Raw genomic sequence first — 27,879 nt, forward strand, 5'->3', positions numbered from 1 at the left:
GCATCGTTTGTACAGAGAGGCAGTCACAGAGTTGACATTTTCACTGGTTTATCTACCTGATGAAACTCTGTGGGGACAGCTGAAATAAGCCAGAGGAGAAGAGAGAGTCCCAGGAGTCCAGGACAGTTTTACTGAAGAGAGGAAGTTTTGACATTGAGAGAGAGGTGTTGTGGTGTTATGCTGCAAGCCATTAATGAGGCTGACTCCAGCATCACTGCAGAGTGGAGGAGGAGAATCCTGGACACACACGGCACTGCGGTCGGATCAGGTACCACATGTGAGGAGAAGTCCCAGAGGTTGCTCTTTCATAGCTCAGGAGAATTCATTGAGTTCCAGTTTTTCTACGATGTCTCTTGATAGAACTACAAATATTAATGTGGAGCGCATAGCTCAGATCATTTAGCCGTGGAAGAATATGATGAGAAATGTTTGAGTTCATATCGACATTTCTGACGTTTGATTGCAGACTTTGGTGTCCTGAGCAGAGTTTGAGACATTGTTGAGATCTCCTCTGACTCTCTAGAGGAAACACATGAGATGGGGTCCTGAGAAAACAGTAAGAGACTCAAGGAAAAGTCTCATTGCTGTCCAGAAAACATAATTCAGGTTTTAGAGAGATCTCATTTCCTCTCTCAGACACAATTGAAATAGGTGGCAAGATAATATACTTTTTCGAAGCATGCATCTGTACATACATTTTGGCCTAATATTACACACAATTCCCACTAAAATATATTTTTTAATATTTATGCATTTTAATTGTAAGACAAATCTCCATAAAACCAAATAAACAGAGCAAACCAAATTAACTGGGCAATATAAAAAAATCCATATTATGATGTGAAGTATTTAATTAAACATTAATATTTCACAATTCACATATCTGCTTAATTTATACTGTGTGGGTCAGTTTGATGCACTGCTGTCGACTATTTTTACAAATAATGCATTGCCATTTTGGGAAGTAGTATGCTACATTTTTGTCATTTGACTTCATCCCAGTGCATGTTCAAATTAGTGAGTAGCATCCTACGTTTGTGTTTAAATGTCTTTTTCTTTTAGCAGTCCGATCAAATAATGATTCAGGACAAATTAAGAGTCAGTTCTGTGCTCTGTGGTATACTGCAAATTTTTGGAAATATAGTACATCATTTGTGTGATCTAGCACACTGTGGACAGCATACTTATGACAGTGCATACTATAGAAATAGTAAGAATATTATGGTAGTAGGCTATGCTACACCAAACATAGAATAGCCATTGTATTTTTTGTTTTTTTGGGTATTACTGCATTAAAACCAAGTGATTTATGAGTTTGGCAGTCCAGAGTTGTGATTATGGTTCCTGCTTTTAGCTTGTCTCTCTTCTGTGAGGCATATTGGCCTTCTGTATTTCTCTATAATCCCCCATGATTTCCTGATATGCCTTCAGGACATACCTGGAGTCATGCTGTATTGAATGAGAGTGTGTGGTTGTGTCCCATTTAGCATGTTTCAGCTATGCAACGCAAGTATGTGCTTTGCTGGTGATGGGAGAGTACATACTACACGACAGAGTCTGTAATAAGACAGCATACCAGTATTGGGACATACTACCAAAAGTTTGAATTGTACAAACCCCTTTGATGTGCATTGTGTGCATTTGCATGTTAGCATTAGCATGTAGCTAAATTCATTACCTTAACACTCATTATTACATCACTTTAAGGTTCATGCTTGGCATATAATACCTGACCTCTGTGGCAGGGCGGAGGGCGGGGCCGGGTCGTGATGCTACACACCCGGCCCCTAATCAGGCTAATCAAGCCTCCGTCTCCCAGCGGATGGCCGCGGCTGCTCCGTTTGGTTGGATGGTAGTGGCGAGGACTCGGACTAGGACTATGGCGCATCCCTCCTCCTTCCCGGATTTTGGCACCAGTGTGAAGGGATTAATGGAAAGAAGGAGGCGAGAACTGGCTTGCCAATATAAACAATAGTACCAAGAACACACAAACACACACATGTGTCGGGCAGCTGCTCGTGAATCTCTCTCTCTCTGTCGCACTGCCGTCTCCGGTCGGTCTTTATTCCTCTCGGAGGCTTGATTAGCCTGATTGGGGCCGGGCGTGTAGCACCACAGAATTCTTCTAGATGAAAACACACATCAAAAACACATCTGGGGGATGTTCATGTGCTAGGCATCTATAGCATTACTATTTATTATTACTATTAGAAATTAGTTCGATTTTTTTATCCCTTGAGGAGATTCGCATTTTATGAACGTTTAACAATATTGCACATTTTGGATTGTACGCAATAATGCAAACCCTTTCTCTTTGTTTACAGTTATTTAAAGGAGATCTCTCAAAAATTCAAACAAATGTCTGTGCAAATCAAATCATTCATACTGTATGTTGCAAAATAAAGCCATTCTTTTGTTTACGTTTCTCGTAAATAGAAATGCAATTAAACGAATTACTGTGTAAATCGTTCGTAAACCCATTTGACGATAGTTCTCTTTAGGAGCTTCATGTTTGCAGATGTTTTAGGATGCAAATAATTACAATTTGCAAACTTTTGCACATTTTGACAATAGGCGTCCCGGCTAATTCTGAACAGTAGGAAACACTAACTGCGCAAAATGCGTTGCAGATTGAGGCATGTTGCAGGTGTCTGTATGTTGACTTCATGCTTGGTTTGACAAAATTCAGAAAGAGCTACAAAAACATGCTGAGTCGTTCTCAGGTGTGTTTGCCCACGGCACTGCTTTAGTTATGGCGTAAGAGGGCAGATATTTACCCCTCAGTGCCTCTGCACCCCGTTTCTGCCCGTGGCTGCATGTTGAACGTTCTGGCCTCTTGACTTCAAGCTCGACTATTCTTAGCCACTGTATTTTGGGCTTAAGGCATTATGAGGCTAAGATTAGCCCCAGTTATCATTCCGTCTGAGTTAACTCCTCACATAACTACATACCGGAAGGCTTTATTTATAATGCACACTCGTTTCACAGTTTTTCTCGAATAACAGCGGCTAATCTCAGTAGACAGAAACACAGAGAAAACAATGAAGCAAAGATGGCATGCTTTAAAAGTCACCTAGTTGTGTCTTATGACCATCTCACCTCTGTTACAGCAATCAGAACACATGCGGCGCTATATTTGATGTTGACTGACACCTCTGGACAGTGTTGTGGTTCTGTTTTGGTGGTCTGTACTTTTTGTGACCGGTGTATTCTGGGCAAGGGGCCCAATGGAGTCTCAGTGGTTAGAGATGGTTTCACAACGCAACGGTTTATATTTCAACGCTCATGGGCGACGTGGTGCTGATTTTCAGAGTCAAATGCATCTGTTACATACAGTAGTTACCCCAGAAATGGCATGAAAGAATAACTGTGCATGCATTAGCCTAGAGGAAGGTTTTATTGCTCTGAGGTTGGAATTCTCAGTTATGTTGCGTTTTAGCATCAACTGTGTCTCGGATGTTTCTCCGAACAGTCCCGTGGAGAAATTAAAATAAACAACTGAGACAATTTCAGACACTGTACAGTAAGAGGATAGAGCGATTAAATAAATAGGGATAGCACAGCTCAGATCATTTGCACTTTTGATCTCAGATATTGGTTTTGTGACAAATTTGAATGTTGTTTAAGACATTGTTGAGATGTCTTCTGAAACTTCAGAAGAAAAAGTACGAATTTCCCAGCAAATATGAGAAGCAGGAGACTTCTACAAAAACCAAAGAGTCTAGGTTCAATACAGTACAAGTTAAACTCAATCGACAGCATTTGCGGCTAATGTTGATTAGCATAAAACTGATTTATACTCGTCCTTTCTGGGTTAAAGTGCGGCACTTACAATGGAAGTCAGTCTGTAAACTTTTAACAATATGCATGTTAACGTGATTATATATATTAACTTTTTCTATATATAGTAATATCCATTTTTACAACCTCGTTGCCATGACGACGTAACAGCGTAAACCCTAAAACGACCATAATCATGATGATTTAAGTGACTTCACCGCTCAAATAATACTCAAAACATTAGTTTTAACAGCTGAACTAATATAAGTTATTTTCTAAAATTATAAGTTTCACATTTCTGCCTTTAAAACCTCCAAACATTGCCCCCATTGACTTCCATTGTAAGTGCTTCACTGAAAAGGAGGGACGAGACTAAATACATTTTTGTGCTGATCAATATTATGCCACAAATGCCGTCGACTGAGCTTAACTTGAACCCGGAATATTCCTTTAAGATACAATATGTAGCTAAGTAAGTAGCGTTGTTACTTTTAGTTAGATACACCACAACACTACATCTAATCTCTCTACATTTACTCTCAAATGTAACTTTATTCCATTAAGCCAAAAGTGGCATCTTTTTAATAACTGCATTTGCTCTCTTTCTCTCGGGTTCAGTGGCATTGTCTAGCGGTGGGCAGGTCTGAGGTCAGTATGTTGGATTGGGATCGTGACTCTGACGAATGGGAGAAGCAGTTACAGCGTGAGCTGCTTCTGATCCAGAGACAGCAGCAGATCCAGAAACAGCTCCTCATCTCGGAGTTCCAGAAACAGCACCAGAACCTCCTGAGACAGCACCAGACCCAGCTCGAGGAACACATCAAGGTCTGCTCCACTAATATACATGTAAAATGACCATTATGCTTTATTACACGTCTATAAGGAATGCTTGATTCTGATCTGTTTACGTCGGTAACACAACAAGAGACTTTACAACTCAAATAACACTGTAGAATCCATTTGCTTTATCAAAAGTTTCACATTTCTGCTTTTAAACCCTCCAGAAGTGCCCCATAGACTTCCATTGTAATATTACTTTAAGAACATGATTGCTGATGGCCGATGCATTAGTTAAACTAAGTCTTAAGTCACTCTATGTTGTTGTAAATGTTGTTGCTGGCTCTATTTGCTTAAGATATTTGTGGTTGAAGTGGACCTTTAAAGCAGTTCAATATGATTTAAGTTCTCTTGGCGGACAATGACACCCGGGACGAGAGGTTTGGCGACCTTGGTGTGTGTACATGTTAAGTCTGTACATTTGTACAGAGATGATTTCACCTCTAAATAACTAAATTGTGCCAAAAAATGACCAAAAAAAAAAAAAAAAAAATGACTAAAACAGCAATTGCGAGTTGGGTGGCCAATGGGGTGGCCAAGCTTCGGTCCATGGTGGCCATGGCCACCCCTAGCCACCCCGTAGCTCCGCCACTGAACATAATGTTAGCCAAAGCTGTTGTAATGTTCCCATGGCGATTCTTCAAAGAATATAATGGCATTACCATGGTACTGTACGTGTCTAAAAACATGGTAATACCATGGAACTTTAATGTCTACCACCGTACTGAATTACCATATTCAAGTACTATTGCATTTTCGTGGTTCTCTCAACATGCTAACAAATTTATGTACTTAAAACGTTTTCCAAATGTTACATTGTGGCTGTACGGACTCAGAAATGTCCAGTTGTCTTCCAGAAGAGTAGAACATTCTTTAAAGATTAGCAAAACATTCCTAACAATGTGAATATGTCAAAGTGACTTACACTGGCTTACAGTGACACCTAGTGGCCTGGATGCTGCATCATTCAAAACAATGTTACCAATGCCATTGTAGAAATTCTCTATGCACAGTAAGCCAGGATTAATTTAATCCATGAATGAAAGTGTCCAATAACAGGGCAGTTACGGAGAAAAAGCAAGAAGTATTCAGCTGGTCATATGACAAACATGGCTGCCACCATGAAGGCGCCCCCACCCCATGTAGGTTAGAAGAGCTTTTATAAGGTTACTGATATAACTGAACTCTTCATCTCACATGAGTGCTCACGATTTTATACATTAATGCTATTTTAACTTTGTTTGTTCCTAGAGAGGTACTTTATAATATTGCCATGGTACATGTAAAAAAACAACAACAATGTAATACCAATGGCACTTTGCATTACAATGGTAGTGGTGGTGTAGTGGTCTAAACCACATAACTGGTAAACTGGTAATCAGAAGGTTGCTGGTTTGATCCCCACAGTCACCACCATTGTGTCCTTGAGCAAGGCACTTAACTCCAGGTTGCTCCGGGGGGGATTGTCCCTGTAATAAGTGCACTGTAAGTCGCTTTGGATAAAAGCATCTGCCAAATGCATAAATGTAAATGTAAATGTAATGGTAGCCCTACTGAATGATTGCCATATTCAGAACCCCCCCCACCCATATGGTTTACCCAGGTCAATTAAATGACTATGGTATATGTCCAGAAAACATGGTAATATCATAGTATTTTATGTCAGAGTGAATATACTCTCTATGTCTCTTAGCTCCAGCAGGCTCTGTTGACCCTCCGCCAGCAGCAGGAGGTGTTCACTGAGGAGCGTCGGCTGGTGGAGGAGGAGAAAGAGGAGGTGCACGAGGAGGAGAAGGAGGTCCATAGGAGGGAGACACAGAAACAGCAGCACCACAGGAGGACAGAGCGATCAAAAGAGAGTGAGCAAATACTGTAACGAAACAACCAATCACTGCGTGAGGCCACAGTGATGTAACTGTGTGGAGGTTTAAGAAATTTAACTTGAAATGACACAAAGTTTTCATGCAAAATGTGACACTGTTTGGAATGAATATTAGCATACTGCGGTAGTATCTACTGAGTATCTACTGTAATGCATACTGCATACTAGCCGTTTCCCAAATGACCCATTATACACTATGCACTTACAATTTAAAAGTGTTGGATTGTCCCAAATGGGACGGAAGTGACATTTCAAATGCATGGTGTGTTGCAGTGTGTTAGCTTTGCATGCTAACTTTAGCGCGTTAGCCAACCTCAGTTCAACACTTGTATCTCAAACTACGTACATATTTACACAGCGTGGGTTGATGGTAAAGCATTCAACTCACATTTGCCAGGTGTTTTCTTCACTGAAGTTTAGCCAGTTGCCACATTCTCCATTATTTACGATTGTTTTGTCAGACCTCTGGGATGGCATGAGGGTGAATAAATGATGAGTGAATTTTCATTTTTGGGAGAACTATCCTTTTAATATACTAGTCACACTACTTAAACTACAAAATGTCAGAATAGTACAGAAGTGTGCGGTTTGGGACACACATACTGTTTTAAAAAAAAAATAGTATGTGAAACTGGATGCAGTATGCAACATTTCAACAGAAGTATGCCACTGTACATTGTTGTCACATGACCTCATTAATTTGCATACTGAATTCTGAATTCAGTGGCGTTTAGATATCATCTCTGATAAATATGGTTGTTTTGCATTTTGAATATAATTTTCAGTATGAACTTTTAGCAGTCTGATCTAATGACAAACATTGAAAAATCACAGTTGAATCGCTTCTCGTTCATTCGTCACAGTGTACATTAAGTCTAGAGCATTGTGGAATACATTATTCCAAACATTGTGGTCAGTTGTATGCCAGACGTCCGGGTTATTCAACTCAATTGAACTTTTATTATCCCTCTAGGTGAGACTTGTTTTGCAGCAACACCACACGGCAACAATAACAACAATTGATGCAATAAACTAATAGCATAAGTAGAGACACATCTGTGCACTGCAAATACATTTTCAGTCCAAATTAATTTGATTTTTCAGTCCAAATTAATTTTCTGTGTTCTATGAATACAGAAAATTCACATACTGTGCACACAGTACACATACTCCATACTAGTCCAATACACTTTCCAACATACCCAGGTGCTCCATCCTGCAGTATGCTGACTTAACCACAAGGTGGCACTCTTTAGGCACTTATCAGTCCAATATGAATTTCACAGCAGCATTTGGCTGAGAATGTGCAAACACATCATGATTCAATTTTGAAATACAATTTTAGATGACACCTTTGATTTGGACTCTTTAATTCGTCATAAACTCATAAAATGTTTATGTCATTTTACTGCAGGTGCAATGGCGAGCACTGAAGTTCGACAGAAACTGCACAACTTCCTGATGAGTAAATCAGCTAAAGATCCATCTACATCCTGTGCTGGTTACCCTCTCAGCCAGCGCTCAAAACTGTGGTACAGGTGTGTCCCATCAGATATTTTTTAAATAAAAAGAGTAAATATTCAATAGAATAAGAGTAGAATACACATTAACTGTAAGTGATGAAAGGTTCCGAATGCGTGCCATTGTATTGTGACGTCATAATATGTGTTATCACTCCTTCTAGCTCTGCCCACCCAGGTCCTGTAGAGCAAAGCTCCCCACAGTTAGGAGAGACCCCTCCCACCTTCAAATACCCCCTGACCTCTGGCCTGGACTACAGAGAGGACTTCCCTCTCAGGAAGACTGGTAGGTCGGAGTTCAGAGGTCACGCTGAAGAATTCTGTTCTATGATCATTACAAAATCAGTATAATCTGAGACATGTTTGGATGACAAACTCTGAAGTATTCACGATTGAGTCTTTGAAAAGTGTGTTTGGTTATGTCACACACACACACACACACTTTTCGCAATTCATTCTTGCTGATTTTGACCACGATTTGTTATCTTAGAAGTCTACATTATGTTGCTGCCAACCTTTTGGAACAGTACTTGTGTTGGGAGCACATATACTGTATGGTGCTTTAAAATGCTGTCTAAGTAGGCAGCTCACTTGGTTTTTGAGCTGAAGCCTTCAGCCATTGAGATAGGATTTGCTGCATTTCCTTGCGCAGAATAGAACAGCATTATACGAGTGTCACAGGGGCTTGGCGGAGGTGACACTGCCTAAATGTTTGCAGATGAATCTTGCCGATATTTAATCATGGAGGTCAAGAGTCAACTGTGCATGTCATCGAGCCTGTTGGCCTGTGGGCAGAGCTAAATGGGGCCGGTGAATGACCCTGTTTAGCTTTAGGGTCAGCCTGGTGAGAATGCCCACGCTTATGCCCGTTCTGTGCCCTGAGGCGACCGGCGCAGAGGTTTGCAAACAATTAAACAGTGTAGGGGTTATCGAGACTGGACCCGGGCCCAGGCAGAGGGGTCTGGCTCTCTGCCCCCTAATCAGAGCGGAGAGGATAGGGGGAGAGGTTAATTCCTCCTGGGCGTAAGCAGGAAGTAGGTTGCTTTGGGTTGTACGGTTACCGAATCACCCTGGAGGAAATGCAGCATCTGTGCGTTACTTGTGCTCAGGGTGGTCAGTGTGGGCATTTAATCTTTCACCCCATGCTTGATGTTTTCTGAGCAGCTCAAGAGATACTTTACATTTACGTATTTCTGAAAATATGAGCGGTAATTGCCTGTGAAAACCTCAAAGGGGTGTTCCAGCTGGTTTTTAGTGTGTTGCCATATGGTTGCTAGGGTGTTCTGAGTGCTTTTTAGCATGTTGCTATGTGGTTGCCAGGGTGTTTAGCTAGAGTGTTGTGGGTGGTTGTCAGTGTGTTGCTGTATGGTTATTAAGGTGTTCTGAATGCTAGGATGCTTTTTTAACATGTTGCTATGTGGTTGCCAGGGTATTTTTCTAGAATGGTTTTAAGTGTGTTGCTATGCGGTTGTTAGGGTGTTGCAGCTGGTTTTCAGTGTGTTGATATATGGTTGCTAGGGCATTTTGAGTGCTCTTTGGCATGTTGTGATGTGGTTGCCAGGGTGTTTTGTTAGAGTGTTGTGGGTGGTTGCCATTTTGTTGCCATGTGGTTGCTAGGGTGTTCTGAGTGCTTTTTAGCATGTGCTATGCAGTTGTCAGGGTGTTTTGCTAGGGTGTTTTGATTGGTTGCCAGTGTGTTGCTATGTGGTTGCTAGGGTGTTCTGAGTGCTTTTTAGCATGTTGCTATGCAGTTGCTAGGTGTTGTGGGTGGTTGCCAGGGTGCTGCTATGTGACTGCTATGTGACTGCTAGGGTGTTCTGAGTGTTTTTTAACATGTTGCTGTGTGGTTGCTAGGGTGTTGTAGCTTGTTTCCACTGGGTTTCCATACGGTAGCTAGTGTTTTGTGTGTTTTTAAGCATGTTGCAATGTGGTTGCCTGGGTTTTTTGCTAGAATGTTGTGGGTAGTTACCAGTGTGTTGCTATGCGGTTTCAAGGACTTTTCTGAGTGCTTTTTAGCATGTTGCTATTTGGTTGCAATGCAGTTGCTAGGGTGTTGTGGGTGGTTGCAAGTGTGTTGATACCTGGTTGCTACAGTGCTTTTCAGCATGTTGCTTTGCGGTTGCTAGGGTGGTTGCCAGTGTGTTGATACATGGTTTCTACAGTGTTTTTCAGCATGTTGCTTTGCAGTTGCTAGGGTGTTGTGGGTCATTGCCAGTGTGTTGCTATGCGGTTGCAAGGCCTGTTCTGAGTGCTTTTTAGCATGTTGCAATTTGGTTGCAATGCAGTTGCTAGGGTGTTGTGGGTGGTTGCCAGTGTGTTTACATTTACATTTACATTTATGCATTTGGCAGACGCTTTTATCCAAAGTGACTTACAGATGCACTTATTATAGGGACAATCCCCCCGGAGCAACCTGGAGTTAAGTGCCTTGCTCAAGGACACAATGGTGGTGACAGTGGGGATCGAACCAGCGACCTTCTGATTACAAGCTCAGCACTTTAGCCCTCTACGCCACCACCACTCCTATTGTGTTGTTGCTGTGCAGTTGCTGAGGTGTTCTAATTCGTTTTTAGTGTATTGATTTGCAGTTACTAGGGTGTTTTGTTTGGTTGCTAAGGTGTTCTGAGTGGTTGCTTACTGGTCCATGTCAAAAGATTCCACTCCCGAGTCACTATGATGTTTTGGTCTCTAGATATGGCGGCAATCCTTGCTTTAATTTACAGGATTTTTTGCATGTTTTATTGGCCGCGAGTCAAAAATGATAAGTCTGACTGCTCAGAAATGTAATAGTGAGGTGATTTTGATGTGAGTTTGCAGAGGAAGGTGATACATCTGACTCAATGATAAGAATTATGAACTTGTTTCAAAGGGGATGTAAAAATAGAACTGGTTTTTATCCAGGCACTGTTTTCACGGAATTTCCAACATGGTGAAAAACCGGGAAGGGGGTCCTGAGGCTTAGTGGGCCGGAATACCGCAAACCTCCGGGGAGATTATTCCCGAGCGCAGGGGTCTGCACTGCCTCAAGCCGCATCGGAGATCAGCGTGAAACTATGGGCCGTCTTTTCATCCGCTCTCAATAACTCAGCTTTTAAAAAGACACCAGTCCAGCACATTAGGGGGATACAAAAACAACAGGAACGAAACAGAGAAGAAAACAAAGACGAATAGAGCCTGCTTTTTTGTCAATGGAATAATTTGTCTACGCTGACAAGACAGTCTGCAGGCCCACTTCCTGTGGCTCTGGTTTCAGACCATACATCAGAGCGGGCAAAGATAGAGCTGAGACAGCCAATTAAAACACAAAACACCTCACTGTGCTGAAAGAGAATGAGACTTATGAACTGTAAAACTGTATTCCCAATGCAAGCTGTTTCATACCGAGCATTGAAGGTTTTTACACTCCGAAAAAAGTTCTTATCAGAATTTTAGGATTGATTTCCAAGTAAATGCAACTGGAAAACATTTTGTGAGAAAAGCATTTATTTGTAGTGTAAGGGTGCTAAGCACTGCAATTCAAATAAAAAATTTTTCAGTGATTTTATGTATGAATTACATATCAAACATCCTGTATGTATACTCCTGTGTTAGTGTTTGAGGACCCCTTCCCCACTTCCTGTCTGTCCCGGTAGATGCCTGCTCAGATTGTGCCAGACAGGGGGTGAAGGGGCTGATCATGAAGGTAACGTTTGTTCTTTGCCCTGGTCAGGACTCTTCACGACTGAGTGATTGACAGGTGTGAAGGGGGGCGGGATGTTGAGTGCTCGTGATGTGCAGGCGACAGGTCTGTTTGTGTAAGGAAAGAGAACAGCGGGAGAAACACTCGAAAATTGCAAAGGCAAGCATCACATTTACTATTGCTCATACTTGGGGCTAGGGATTTCAACAAACCTCTAACACGATGTACTACAGGCAAAAAATCCCATAGACATACATTGACAGAGGGACTCAAGCCATATCTAGAGCCAAGAATATTATAGAGACAAGGGTGTAGGGGTATTTTGACTTAGGACAACAAGCAACCACCTAGAAACCACTCAGAACACCCTAGCAACAACATAGCAACACCCAGGGCTGGACTGGGAAGATAATTCGGCCTGGGATTTTACATAGCAACTGGACCAAAGGTTTTTGAGCAGGGATTGGGGGGGAGGGTGTGTTCGCTGTCCTTTTCTGCATACTGTGGTGCCGTTTTGTGGTCCGTTCTGCATAACACAGTGGATCATTGTAGCTTATCGCGGCCCATTCGGCCTGTTTCACGGACGACCCAACGGCCCGCTCGGTTATCCCGATGGCCAGTCTACCTCTGATCGGCCCAAAAGTGTGTCAGCCCACCAGGGAAATACCCGGTATGCCAGATTACCAGTCCAGCCCTGGCAACACCCAAAAAACACACAGAACACTTTAGCAACCATACTGCGACACCCCAGCAACCACCATAGCAACTGCATAGCAATGTACTAAAATCTTACTGAACACCATTGCAACCACAAAGCAACACACTAAAAAAAAGCCCATAATACTATAATAAATGTTCTGCAAGTCACTTTGGAAAAGAATGCATCTGCTAATTATGTACTGTCGGTGATGTATACGGTCTCACCTCCCCCCTTGCTATAGTACTGGAGCAACATATGGAAATGGTCAGCACCAGCTAAAAAAAGCCTTGCAGGTGTGCATGTGGGATTTTGGTGGACGTACAGCCAGCCCCCCACCCGTTACCCTCTCATGCCATGTAACTCCGTCCCACGAGTGTTTGTTTAAGGAAGTTTGAGTCAGGATTAATTCGAAATGCCCTTTAATGACGTGGCCCAACGTAAACACGCCGACAACTCTGCGTATTTTCCCTATGAATTAAAAATGTGTAAATCCTTCCTGCTGATTGCTGGGCAAATATTTTTGTGGTATTTTTCTAATAGCTCTTATTCATCATGTGTCACATGAGGATAAATTACTATATTATGCCATGTCTGTAATCTGGCTATCATTGCCAAGCTTTTCCTGCAACTCAAAGCATCCTTTTCATTACAGTCGGCCTTTTTTTGTCAGTGGTCTTCCATTTTCTTAATCAGCTATGTGGGATGTGGGAAGTTAATGAAGCTATAGCGTGTTGGGTTTCCCCCCCAAACGAGAGTCGTAAGGTTCTAAGTATCAGTTATCATAATGGATGAAACCAAACCTACATTTATACAGATGCAACGAGAGGCCTCATGCTCAACTTGTGTGTGTAGATCTGGTTTTCTTCTAAATTTCTAACTTAAGAAAAAAGGTATTCCCAGAAAACAAAAACATCTTAAGAAAGTTTTTTTTACTTAAGGATTCAAATTCTCAAATTCTCTTTCATTTATATTCATCGTAAATAACATATACAAGTTGGGATAACCTCACAGTTGTCTTAAACTCTGATGTCATCACGAAATTCATACAATAAATGTTGTTTTGAAGCTTCTTAATATGGTGACCAATCATGCTAGTCAGTTCAAACGGATGTTGTACTTGCTTGTTTTGATCCCCCCGGAGTCTACGCCCCTGGCAAGAAGGTCTGGAGATACCTGAATTTGTATAACTAGAGTTTGAAGGAGTATAAAGACATCTTCATGGGTCTAAACTCTCGAAGAGAAAGTCCATTTGCAGTGCGCAACTGGAGTAGTACACTTTGAAAGGTGAACTTTCGATGATACGCATTTGGATGGACTTCACAGCTGTTCAAATTGGGACAAAAATGAGGATTTCCCCTTTTTCAGGCCAAATCTCCATCTCTCTCTGTCTTTTTTTCTGCTGATAGCTCTATCTGCGTCCGTGTGTTAGTTTGAACACGGATACCGTCAAGGTTTGTGGTTGGCACGGCGACAGATACTGGACTCTTACTGTCCTAATGTCATTCAGGTGAAGAATGGAACTGATCTTCCAGTTATTACCTCATTACAGCTGGGAGATATCCCAGAATTACTGTGTTTCATCCTCATATTCACTCAGCAGGTTCTGAGCCGCTTCGTCAGGAGTATCTCTGTGGGTGGGACATTTACTTTGTGACATGTCGCAGGATAGTTTGGGGACAAAGTTGTCTGTAGAAGTTAACGAAATCTGATAGAACCTCCATTTGAGAACATCCAGGAAAGTCCTCTATTAGGAAACTACTCATAAGTACAGCAAATACTGTTTTTTTTTACTTCTAATAATAAAAGTTTTCTTTTAAGGTTAAGGTATGGTTTAGGGTTAGTGTCTAAAGTAATAATAACTAGCTTTATTTAAAAACCCATAGGTTTATGGTATGCCTTTATTTAGATTGCGATGTATTTCCACTCAGGTTCTCTTTTTTCAGATAATTTATAGGGCTGGAAAATTACATTTTTAATCGATTTTTTTACATGATGTGTCAATTAATCGAATTGATTTAAATAAAGATGATTTTGTATATAGTCATTTAAATAATTTGTTTGGCCAAAATCTCGGCCTGGATGAAGGAACAACACCTGCAACGCAACCCAGCCAAGACCGAACTCCTTGTCTTTCCAGCCAACCATGCTGTTGAACACAACATCACCGTGCAGCTGGGTGCAACTACAGTTTCGCCTTCCAAAACAGTCAGAAATCTAGGGGTAACAATCGATATCAAGCTAAATTTCTCAGACCACATCTCAAAGTCAACATGAGCTTGTAGATTTACACTCTACAATATCAGGAAGATAAGACCCTTCCTCTCGGTACATGCCACACAACTGCTCGTTCAGTCACTTGTCATCTCTAGACTGGACTACTGTAATGGTCTCATTGCAGAACTCCCTGCATGTGCTATTAGACCTCTCCAAATGATCCAGAATGCAGAAGCACGTCTGGTCTTTAATGAACCAAAGAGAGCACATGTTACACCACTCTTTGTCTCTCTCCACTGGCTGCCGGTTGATGCACGCATTAAATTCAAGGCTCTGATGCTGCATGCAGAACAGTCACTGGGTCTGCTCCAGCATACCTAAAAACATTTATGCAGAGCTACAAGCCCACCAGAAGCCTGCGGTCGGCTAAGGAACATCGCCTTGTCGTAACCAACACAAAGCGGCACCAAAACACTTTCCCAGACTTTCGGTTTCATCAAACCACGCTGGTGGAATGACCTTCCCAACTCCATCCGGGAAGCTGACTCACATTCTGTCTAAAAAAATGTCTAAAAACACATCTTTTCCATGTGCACTTAACCATAACTATAACAAAATGTAATAAAAAAATTATTGTAGCACATTAATCTGTTTGGATACTATTGTAACAAGGACTCAGGTTGAATGGGATCCTGGTGTGGTTTATTGAACACAACAATCTCAAGGTACAGACAGGCGTGGGTCGATTAATCCAGGCAAACAGTAATATCAGAGGCAGAGCAGAAACGTAGTGAGACAGGCAAAGGTTCGGGTCAGGCAGCATACAACAATGTCAGTAGTCCAGGTAAACACAACAGTAGGCAGGCAGCAAACATACGTCTACGGTAGATATCCAAGCAGAGTCAAACACGGCTAATCAAGTCAGGGAATGGTAAACGCTCAGTTTAGACAAAACTTTGCAATGATAGCAAGTGATAGTGGGACTTAAATAGCTAGAGTAAATCAGGAACAGGTGAGCAGGTAATCAGTGTGAGTTACGGTTATTATGGGAAATGGAGTTCAAGGTGGAAAGTTCGTGACAACTATTCTGACGCTAGTGAAACTTTGTAATACGGCACTTTTCGTACCACTGTCTCGCTTATAACGTATTCCTCTTTTGTAAGTCGCTTTGGATAAAAGCATCTACCAAATGAATAAAGGTCAATGTAAATAATTGCACAAATAATATAATATAACCTATATTCATTATTATAATTCAGATCATTCAAATTCATTACATCACAAAGGCTGTTGGCAGCTGACAGAATTTAGCCAAAACAAAAAGTGGCTTTAGAAGTCAATATAAGTCAAAATAACCCTATTATTGGTCTATACATCCATCAGTGTTATTTTTAATTGTTGGTCTTTTGTACTTAAACATCAAAAGGACACATTAGGAGCGTCTCTTTTTGGTTGTGTCTCGTCTCCCTAGTTTTCAGCCTCTCTAGTCATAAATACTCTGTTTTTAAAAAGCATAACTTTTTATATAATTAATCACTCTAATATTACATCACTACAGTTTTTTTGGTTGCACTTTATTTTACATTACATATACTTTCAGTACTTCCAGTTACTAACCCAAGAAAGTACTGAGTAATATTAGGTAACTACGTACATGCGGGTTACGGTTAGGGTTAGTACCAAGTAATTACTATAGTTGTGGTCATTTATATAGTATGTAAATGTAGAACAGAACTGTAAAATAAAGTGCTAACTTTTTTATATCTATACTTTTGTACATTTTTGTGTTGTATTCCTGTGCACGCAGTCCTGTATTTCCGCCTGTAATGTGTCCCGTGAATTATGCGCAAGACATAGCATCACACGTAAAGCGGAAGTATACTTTGGCTTTGAGTGTAGCAGAATTTTATGGAAACAATGAATTGACACATCAGAGCTATTTGTCTTCGTTACATCACATAAACTCAAGCCATTTGGATGTGTCAAGACCATTGCTGCTATCTGATTTCTCCCACAGCGTCCGAACCCAATCTGAAGGTGCGCTACAGACTCAAGCAGAAAGTTTCCGAGAGAAGAAGCGGTCCCATCCGGCGCCGAGAAGGCAGTGTACTCATCACACCTCTGAAAAAACGAACCCTAGAACAAACAGGTGAGCAAACGACAGCACTTTGAGCTAAACAACTCTCTACCTGCAACCTGAAAGAGAAATAAACAGCCATGACAACAGAGATCCAATGGCTCAGCAAGCAACTATGACTCTGACCTCTCTGTTTTTTAATCACTTCATGTTCTCCTTTCCTCTAGATTCTTCAGCCAATGACAGCCCTGCTGGTTCTGGGCCCTGCTCACCGATTGGTTTGTGCAACATTGAGAACGGAGCATCATCCTGGTGCAGCACAGCCCAAATCGAGGTACAGAAATCAAGGAATTCATTAACTCACCTCTTAAGTGTGAATTAAGTGTCCAAATGACCCTTGTGTTCAATGAAGCTGTCGCACCAATCTTATCTTCTCAAAGATTGAAGTTATTGCCCGTAAACTTGCGTGCAGTTTCTATTTATTGCATTCTTGGGAAATGTACTATATAACCCCAAAAACCGAAGCAAAATAAAACCCCTGGTTAGGGTCCAATTACTCTTATCAAACTATGGGGTGAAAGAATCTGGCCCCCGAATTTTCCGCTGTGCATTACACCGACCTGCTGATTGAACACTTATCATAAACATTGTGTTTAAAATGGCATTTTAATGTCAAAACTATCCTAACAGATTCTAAACGTCAGTTTGTTCTTGCTGTACAGTTATACAGAGTTTGAAGGTGTAATGTGTGATTGTGTGTGTGTGTTTATGGCAGTGTTGTGCTGAACTAACTGTGACAGCTCTTTTCCGCTGTGGTTTTGGCTGTGCTGGTGGTTGGGGAAGGGGGCGAGGGGCACAGGGATAGTGAGGTTTTTATCCCCTGTGAAGTTTTGCCCAAGCATTTCCTCACGGGCACTGGGCCAGAGAACCACAGCAGCAGACCTCTCTTTTACTAATCTACACACTCTGTCATACCGCCAACAGAGTTCATGCTCAAGTGAGAGACTCTGAGTGTGTGGTTAACTGCTTACAGCCAAAGAGTTGATAGCAACAATGCCAAACAAAATCTAATGATATCTATTTAACTTCACTATTTAACCTGTCCCACACCGTTCTCAAATCACGTGGCTTTTTGAAGAGAGGTTTGCTTTTACTTTTCTTAGTGATCAGACTTACGATTTATGCCTTGCGGGCTATAAAATGGGCCAGAATATGAGAGAATTGGGAGTGGACTCAACCGCCTAGAACACCCTAGCAACCACATAGCAACACTGTAAAACCACCCAGAAAAACCCAGCAACCGCATAAAAACACATTTAAAACCCCTCAGAACACCCTAGCAACCACATGCAACATCCTAAAAACATTCACAACACCCTAGCAACCACGTAACACACTATAAACCACCCAGAACACCCAAGCAACCACATAGCGACACATTAAAAAAAACACTCTGAACACCATAAGAACCACTTAGCAACACACTAAAAACCACTTAAAACAACCAAATCACTGCATAGCAAAACACTAAAAACCACCCAGAATACCTTAGCGATGGTATAGCAACACACAAAAACACTCAGAACACCATAGCAACCACATAGCAACAGATTAAAAACCACCCATAACACGCTAGCAACTGCTTAGCAACACACTGAAAACCACCAGAACTCCCTAGTAACCACTTAGCAACATGCTAAAAACTACTCAGAACACCCCAGTAACCTCATAGCAACATGCTAAAAACTACTCAGAACACCCTATCAACCTCATAGCAACACTCTAAAAACCACTCAGAACACACTAGCAACCAACTAGTGACTTCCTACCAACTGCAGAAAAACACACTAAAAACAACTTAGAACACCCTAGCAACCACATAGCAACAGATTAAAAACAACCCATAACACACTAGCAACTGCTTAGCAACACACTAAAAACCACCAGAACTCCCTAGTAACCACTTAGCAACACTCTAAAAACAACTCAGAACACCCCAGCAACTGCAAAGCAACATGATAAAAACTACTCAGAACACACTAGCAACCAACTAGTGACTTCCTACCAACTGCAGAAAAACACAATAAAAACAACTCAGAACACCATAGTAACATACTTCAAACCACCAAGTACACGCTAACAACTTCATAGCAACAAACAAAAACACTCAGAACACCCTATCAACCTCATAGCAACACTCTAAAAACCACTCAGAACACACTAGCAACCAACTAGTGACTTCCTACCAACTGCAGAAAACCACAATAAAAACAACTCAGAACACCATACTTTGAACCACCAAGAACACGCTAACAACTTCATAGCAACAAACAAAAACACTCAGAACACCCTAGCAACCACATAGCAATAGATTGAAAACCATCAATAACACACTAGCAACCGCATAGCAACACACTAATAACCACCAGAACACCCTAGCAAACACTTAGTGACATGTTGGCAACCTCATAGCAACATACTAAAAACTACCCAGAACACCCCAACAACTGCTTAGCAACACACTAAAAAACACTCAGAACATCCTAGCAACCACCTAGTAAAAGCAAAGCAACCATAATAGCAGTGTGCTAAAAACCCACTCAGAAACCTTAGCAACCACCTAGCATCAGCCTAGCAACCGCATAGCAACACACTACAAACCACCCAAAACATCCTAGCATCACACTGAAATCCCACACCTTAGCAAATATGAAGCATTCCCATGTCCCACTTCGTCCATCAGAATACCCTAGCAAGTCTTTATTCAGAAAATGTACAAATCTAGTCCTATTTTCATGCATGACACTGACATTTTTGACTAAGTGTATTCCTCTGAATGCATACGTGTAACCCGAACACACACACACAAGACGAGACAGTCACAATGCAAGTCAAAACTGCTTTTATTAGATAAAAGAGCAGGCGAAGGTACAGTAGGGAAAGTCCAGAGGGAGAATGGTCGAGGTAAGCGTAGGGTCGAGAGCCGGGAAATCAGGATATAACAAAAGGGCAAGCCGGGGTAATCAGAATCAAAACGTAGAGTATTCTAACAAGTAGAATAAACAGGGGGAGCTAGGGGAACACTAGAGCTGGCAAAGTGAAGGGGTAACTAAACAATAACCAACCGGAGTGAGACGAATGTGCTGTGGTATTTATAGAGGCGAGTGCAGGTGTAAACAATGATGTGGTGATTGGGACGAGTGCAGGTGTATTCAATACTCTGGCGATTGGGAGCGGGCATGTGAGCCCGAGGGGAGAGATTGCGTGCGAGCAGGAGAGCTCGAGGAATCAGAACGAGCGTGCACGTTCGTGGGATCGGGGCGAACCGAAGGGGCGGGGTTCGTTACAATACGAGAATGTATGTCATTGACACAAGGATCCTCGATAGATATTGTATCTTATCAACCAACAGTTCTTAAACCATCAGTGAAGCACAATTCTCTCGTGTGTTATTATTACTTCATTTGTGTTTCTCTGCCTTATGTAAGAAGTGATGTAATGCTTTCTCTCTGTCTCTTCTCCAGCGATGTCTGTCTCAGAGTGGCTTCCTAAAGACAGATGGATCCATGTCTCTGCTGAATCTCTACACGTCCCCCTCTCTACCCAACCTGACACTGGCTCTGCACCCTGCTCATGCACACTTCTGCGTGAGTTTCTATCCATCACAGACACGTCACATTTATGAACCTTATGTATGAATTTCTTTTGAAATGATGACAGAACTTATAATTTGTTATAAAGGTGAGCTATCCCTTCAAGCCCCTTAGCTATGACAGAAATAAGAATCGGGTTAAACACAAAAACAGCTTCAACAGATCTGTGCTGGTCTTCTGGCAACAGATATGAATAGAGCTCACAGAAAAAGCAGCGACTGTATACAGTATTTTTAGGAGTCAGTGAGACATCGAGTCGCATCTATTTGTGGAGAATTCGCCGGGTTCATTAAGAGACGTAGATGAGACAATCCCCTTTATAGAGAGCAGAGATCAGGTGTGTTTTTGAAAAAGATGAGGGTTCGGATGTGTTGTTTGCGGATGGTTTAGGATGAGATTTCGTTTTCTGCTTTCATTGGGTTGTTGTGTTCAAGCCTGGCTGGATTAATGTACAGCACTGGGGGCTTGTGACCTCTGACCTTTGGGATCTTTAGCCCTTAGGTAAATAAGCCGCTCGGGTTTAGGGTTTCAGGGCGTTAATTTATCATGCCGTTCATCAACTGCCTGTTAAAACGTTCAAGAAATGGTGTTTGGAAACCACGTAACATGCCAACAAGACGAGAATACTTTCAACACGTTCACATTTTGAAATAGTTAAATGACTCACTGGGGAACTCTAAATGTGGTGTGATCATTACGTTCACTGTATGGATGACGCAGAACACAAATGCTGACTGTACGTGTTTTAAAAAGGTTGCAGTTATTAATATTGCATATACAGGAGGTATGATGTAGGTCTCTCATGCTTGAGTGATTTGGACTGGTAAATATATGATGTCAAATATGACTCTAAATGCGGTCTGCGCTGAAGAGAACGAGACCTCAAGCACAACATTCGGTTAGATGTGTGACACCCATCGGCCAAAATCAAGATGTTCTGAACTGGCTAGTGAGACGCCAGCTTTAATATACTGTAAAAATTATAATTTTAGGCCCATTTGTTGACTGCACTGTCTGACAAAACCATTCAAAAGATAGAAAGCCCTGATGCCGTTACTCGTTGTGTGTCGTGGCTGGTTAGGTCACACTCAGAACACCCTAGTAACCACATAGCAACACACTACAAACCACCCAGAACTCCCAAGCAACTGCATAGCAACACACTCAAAACCACTTAACATCCCAGCAACTACATAGCAAAACACTTAAAAACAATCAGATCACCCTAGCAACCAACCAACTACATTCTAACAACCACATAGCAACACACTAAAAACCACTAAGAACACCATAGCACCATAGCACCTGCATAGCAACATGCTAACAACCACTCAACAACCCAGCAACTGCATGCAACATATTAGAAACCACTCAGATCACCTTAGCAAAAAATAATAACATTCTAACAACCACATAGCGACACACTAAAAAACACTCAGATCACCCTTAGCAACTGCACAGCAACACACTAAAAACAACTCAGAACACCCTAGCAACAGCATAGCAACACAATAACAACCATTCAACAATGGCATAGCAACACACAAAAAACAACTCAGAACACCTTAGCAACAGCACAGCAACACAATAACAACCATTCAACAATGGCATAGCAACACACAACTCAGAACACATTAGAAACTGCAGAGCAACACACTAACACCCCCTCAACAACCCAGCAACCATATAGCAATGCCCTGGCAACCACCTAGAGTGTGCTAAAAACCATCCAGAACAGCCTGACATCTGCCTAGCAAGCACCAAGAACACCCTAGCAACTGCATTGCAATGCAGTATAAACATTTAGAATACCTTAGCAATGACCTAGCAACCACCCAAATATTGTGGCCATGAGTTTTGCAAGCCAACCAATGCTTAAATTATCAAAAAATGTGAAAAACAAGAAAGCTAAATTAATTAGAACATTCATAATGTGCTCCTTTGACTTGGGCCAGTAAGCAACCACCTAGCAACCACTTAGAACACCCTAGCAACAACATAGTAATGCACTATAACAGCTCAGGACACATAAGCATCCACCTAGAAACATCCTACCAACCACCAAGAACACTCAGAATACCTTGACAACCACCTAGCAACCAACCAGAACACCTTAGCAACTGCATAGCAACACACTAAAAAACACTCAGATCACCCTTAGCAACTGCATTGCACTGACAAACCAAAACATGCTAAAAAAAACATTCCGAAAATTCTGACAAGCACCGTGTAAAAATATCGATCACTATAAATTGTAACTTCACATAAATAATGTTTAGATTTGTAAAGGTTATCTTCTGTCTGGCTGATATATTCTGAGTCTGATGTGTCTGATCTCTACTCTCTCAGACGGGTGCGGCACTGATAGATCAGACCACAGAGGGGCTCACGGCCGCCACATCGCCTGTCTCACTAGAGTCCAAAGTGAGCAACGGTCAACAGGCGCTCTTGCAACACCTCCTGCTGAAGGAGCAGAGACTGCAGAGACAGATTATGTCCCCTGGTGAGCAGATCTTAAAGTGACAGAGAGATCAGACACAGTTAATTCTTCACTATAATTGTTTTTTATTCACTTAATTTGTTCTTTCTCGGTTTGATCTCTACATCTCTAAATCCCATCAGAGGAGGCAAAGAAGGCCGAGCCTCACAGTAGATGAATCCTGCCCTAATGGTGCTTAGGTGTTTTCTGCTCTCTCTGTCCAGTCTCAGGTAGTGTTCCTGTGCTGTCTCCATCCCCTTTGGTGATGAAAGACCAACAGGCAGCGAGCTCTCGTGCAAGGTTACCGTGGCACCGGCCCCTGAACCGGACCCAATCGGCCCCGCTGCCCCAGAACACCCTGGCCCAGCTTGTGCTACAACAACAGCACCAGAACTTTGTGGAAAAACAGAAACGGTACCAGCAGCAGGTCCACATCAGCCAGGTATCTCAACAAGATCTCATTCACAAAAATCGCTCAGAACAGTTTTAATGGCTCTTTTCTCTCGGGGGTGTCTTAAAGGGATAGTTCACCCAGAAATGAAAATTCTCTCATCATTTACTCACCCTCATGCCATTCCAGATGTGCATGACTTTCTCTCTTCTGAAGAACACAAATGAAGATTTTTTGAAGAATATATCAGCTCTGTAGGTCCTTACAATGCAAGTGAATGGTGACCAAAACTTTGAAGGTCTAAAAAGCACATAAAGGCAGCATAAATATAATCCGTAAGACTCTGTGTCTTCTGAAGAGATATGATAGGTGTGGGCAGGGGCGGACTGGCCATAGGGAGAACCAGGACTCTTCCCGGTGGGCTGGCCATGAAACAGGGCAGAACGGGCGGTGACTGGCCGAAGAGGGCTACAAAACGGCACCGTGATATGCCGAAGGGGGCTGCGATATGCAGAAAAGGACAGCGACATTGTTTACTTTTATTGTATGGACCTACAAAGTTGAGATATTTTTCTTCTTTGTGTTCTGCAGAAGAAAGAAAGTCATACACATCTGGGATGACATGAGGGTGAGTAAATGATGAGAGAATTTAGATTTTTGGGTGAACTGTCCCTTTAAAAAAATGTATTTTAAGCAAATGGAGTGGTGGTGGCATAGTGGACTAAAGCACATCACTGGTAATCAGAAGGTTGCTGGTTTGATCCCCACAGCCACCACCATTGTGTCCTTGAGCAAGGCACTTAACTCCAGGTTGCTCCGGGGGGATTGTCCCTGTAATAAGGGCTCTGTAAGTCGCTTTGGATAAAAGCGTCTGCCAAATGCATAAATGTAAATGTAAAACGTAAATCAACCTTTACTCCATCAATATTCAATCAAAGTAAATGTTTAGTTTTTTCAATCTTGAAAGACTTTTCCATTTTTCCATTGTACATTTCTATAATTTTGACCTGTAGATCAGATTGCAGGTATAACAAAAAAGGGACAAATAAGAAACAAATTGTCAAAAAGGGGTAGAAGGCACTAATTAGGCAGAATGTCCAAGCTGCTTTTTCCATACAACTTTGGCTTCAATGACATCAAACATGGTGCCACACATCCAAAAGCAAAAGAAAATGATTTTTAAAAACATGACCAAAAATTAGATTTGTTAGCTCCCTTACAAACTCACGCCATGACCACACTAGAACCACACTGGAATCACACTAGAACTATACTAGAATCACACTAGAACCACACTAGAATCACTCTAGAACCACACTAGAACCACACTAGAATCACACAAGTATCACACTAGAACCACACTAGAATCACACAAGTACCACACTAGAACCACACTAGAATCACACTAGAATCACACAAGTATCACACTAGAACCACACTAGAATCACACTAGTATCACACTAGAATCACACAAGTATCACACTAGAACCACACTAGAATCACACTAGAACCACACTAGAATCACACAAGTATCACACTAGAACCACACTAGAATCACACAAGTATCACACTAGAACCACACTAGAATCACACTAGAATCACACTAGAATCACACAAGTATCACACTAGAACCACACTAGAACCACACTAGAATCACACAAGTATCAGACTAGAATCACACAAGTATCACACTAGAACCACACTAGAATCACTCTAGAACCACACTAGAACCACATTAGAACCACACTAGAATCACTCTAGAACCACACTAGAACCACACTAGAATCACACTAGAATCACATTAGAACCACATTAGAACCACACTAGAACCACACTAGAATCACTCTAGAACCACACTAGAACCACACTAGTATCACACTAGAACCACACTAGAATCACACTAGAATCACACAAGTATCACACTAGAACCACACTAGAATCACACTAGAACCACACTAGAATCACACAAGTATCACACTAGAACCACACTAGAATCACACTAGAATCACACAAGTATCACACTAGAACCACACTAGAATCACACTAGAATCACACAAGTATCACACTAGAATCACACTAGAACCACACTAGAATCACACTAGAACCACACTAGAACCACTCTAGAACCACATTAGAACCACACTAGAATCACTCTAGAACCACACTAGAACCACACTAGAATCACTCTAGAACCACACTAGAACCACATTAGAATCACACTAGAATCACATTAGAACCACACTAGAATCACACTAGAATCACACTAGAACCACACTAGAATCACCCAAGTACCACACTAGAACCACACTAGTATCACCCAAGTACCACACTAGAACCACACTAGTATCACACTAGAACCACACTAGAACCACACTAGAATCACACTAGAACCACACTAGACACACTAGACATCTAGACACTAGACATCTAGACATCTAGACACACTAGAATCACACTAGAATCACACAAGTATCACACTAGAACCACACTAGAATCACACTAGAACCACACTAGAATCACACAAGTATCACACTAGACACACTAGACATCTAGACACACTAGACATCACACTAGAACCACACTAGAATCACTCTAGAACCACACTAGAACCACATTAGAATCACACTAGAATCACATTAGAACCACACTAGAATCACACTAGAATCACACTAGAACCACACTAGAATCACTCTAGAACCACACTAGAACCACATTAGAATCACACTAGAATCACATTAGAACCACACTAGAATCACACTAGAATCACACTAGAACCACACTAGAATCACCCAAGTACCACACTAGAACCACACTAGTATCACCCAAGTACCACACTAGAACCACACTAGTATCACACTAGAACCACACTAGAACCACACTAGAATCACACTAGAACCACACTAGAATCACTCTAGAACCACACTAGAATCACTCTAGAACCACACTAGAACCACATTAGAATCACACTAGAATCACATTAGAACCACACTAGAATCACACTAGAATCACACTAGAACCACACTAGAATCACCCAAGTACCACACTAGAACCACACTAGTATCACCCAAGTACCACACTAGAACCACACTAGTATCACACTAGAACCACACTAGAACCACACTAGAATCACACTAGAATCACTCTAGAACCACACTAGAACCACATTAGAATCACACTAGAATCACATTAGAACCACACTAGAATCACACTAGAATCACACTAGAACCACACTAGAATCACCCAAGTACCACACTAGAACCACACTAGTATCACCCAAGTACCACACTAGAACCACACTAGAATCACACTAGAACCACACTAGAACCACTCTAGAACCACATTAGAACCACACTAGAATCACTCTAGAACCACACTAGAATCACTCTAGAACCACACTAGAACCACATTAGAATCACACTAGAATCACATTAGAACCACACTAGAATCACACTAGAATCACACTAGAACCACACTAGAATCACCCAAGTACCACACTAGAACCACACTAGTATCACACTAGAACCACACTAGAATCACACTAGAACCACAATAGAACCACTCTAGAATCACACAAGTATCACACTAGAACCACACTATAATCATACTAGAATCACACTAGTATCACACTAGAACCACACTAGAATCAATAGTTTTGGGTTCTCTTTCCGTAGGTTCTGTCTCAGTCCATCAAGCAGCTCAGGAACCCCAGCACCCACCTGGAGGAGGACGAGGAAGAGGGATCTTCAACAGACCACAGAGAGCCAGAGATCACATCGCCCCCTGCTGGAGTCATCCGGAGCTGCAGTTTCCCAAACTCCACCAGGATCACTGCACACAATGAGCCAAGTGCTGCCCATGCCAGAGTGATCAGACTGAAACAGGAGCCTCAGGAGGAAGAGCGAGAGAGAGGAAGAGATACAGATGGAAAAAACAAGAGGATACCAGCTCAGCTTAAACAAAGAGATGCTGAACGATGCCTTGAAAACATGACCGAAACTGATGTGTGAAGGAAGGAAGGAAAGAAAGAAAGAAAATGAAAGTTGGTGAATCTCAGAAAACCTGTACTCAAATTTGACCCCAAAATCAAAAGAAAGAAATAAGAAAATATGTTTTGCTTAAATACAGTGAATCCTAGTTTTAGGACAACTACAATTTATTGCATTATGACATTTCTTTAATATTAAAAACTACACAATTTTAACAAGTTAACACATTTTCACCCCAATTCAAAATGCTAAAATTATTTATAGTATTTATGGGTATTTTTTTTTTTTTGGATGATCATAGTTTTAAACATGTAATAATTAGTATTTTTATAATGCTTTTTCATAGTTTACATTTACATTTATGCATTTGGCAGATGCTTTTATCCAAAGCGATCCCCCCGGAGCAACCTGGAGTTAAGTGTCTTGCTTAAGGACACAATGGTGGTGGCTGTGGGGATCAAACCAGCAACCTTCTGATTACCAGTTATGTGCTTTAGCCCACTACACCACCACACACAGTTTAATATTGAGCGTCTGTGTCTGGTATAAGGCTACAACAGTAAAATCTGTACATAAAGGCATTTCAAAAGTGCCAAAAATAAATGATGATGGCCTGGTAAAAAGTTTCTACATCAGTTTTAATGAGAGCTTAAAATAACAAAAAAGACAAAAATATGTTTG

At 41.5% G+C, this 27,879-nt stretch overlaps 1 protein-coding gene across 1 annotated transcript; it reads left to right on the forward strand.

The window, feature by feature from the left end:
• LOC127650654 (histone deacetylase 9-B-like) lies at positions 1–27,518 on the forward strand. The gene is made up of 11 exons (XM_052136220.1): positions 1–268; positions 4,399–4,605; positions 6,311–6,476; positions 7,914–8,037; positions 8,184–8,305; positions 16,630–16,761; positions 16,917–17,023; positions 20,214–20,336; positions 22,692–22,845; positions 23,046–23,263; positions 26,884–27,518. The coding sequence occupies exons 1-11, from the start codon at positions 194–196 to the stop codon at positions 27,217–27,219; spliced, it is 1,764 nt and encodes a 587-aa protein (XP_051992180.1). The 5' UTR covers positions 1–193; the 3' UTR covers positions 27,220–27,518.
• Positions 27,519–27,879: the final 361 nt, after the last annotated feature.

Source organism: Xyrauchen texanus, chromosome 10 (genome assembly GCF_025860055.1).
Source record: "Xyrauchen texanus isolate HMW12.3.18 chromosome 10, RBS_HiC_50CHRs, whole genome shotgun sequence".
Lineage (NCBI taxonomy): Eukaryota > Metazoa > Chordata > Actinopteri > Cypriniformes > Catostomidae > Xyrauchen > Xyrauchen texanus.

Excerpts from the sequence above, each read along its gene's own strand:
- LOC127650654 (XM_052136220.1), top strand. The coding sequence starts at position 194 with ATGAGGCTGACTCCAGCATCACTGCAGAGTGGAGGAGGAGAATCCTGG. Across the intron at positions 8,038-8,183 it reads CGCTCAAAACTGTGGTACAG|CTCTGCCCACCCAGGTCCTG; the intron begins GTGTGTCCCATC and ends CACTCCTTCTAG. Across the intron at positions 8,306-16,629 it reads CTTCCCTCTCAGGAAGACTG|CGTCCGAACCCAATCTGAAG; the intron begins GTAGGTCGGAGT and ends TTTCTCCCACAG.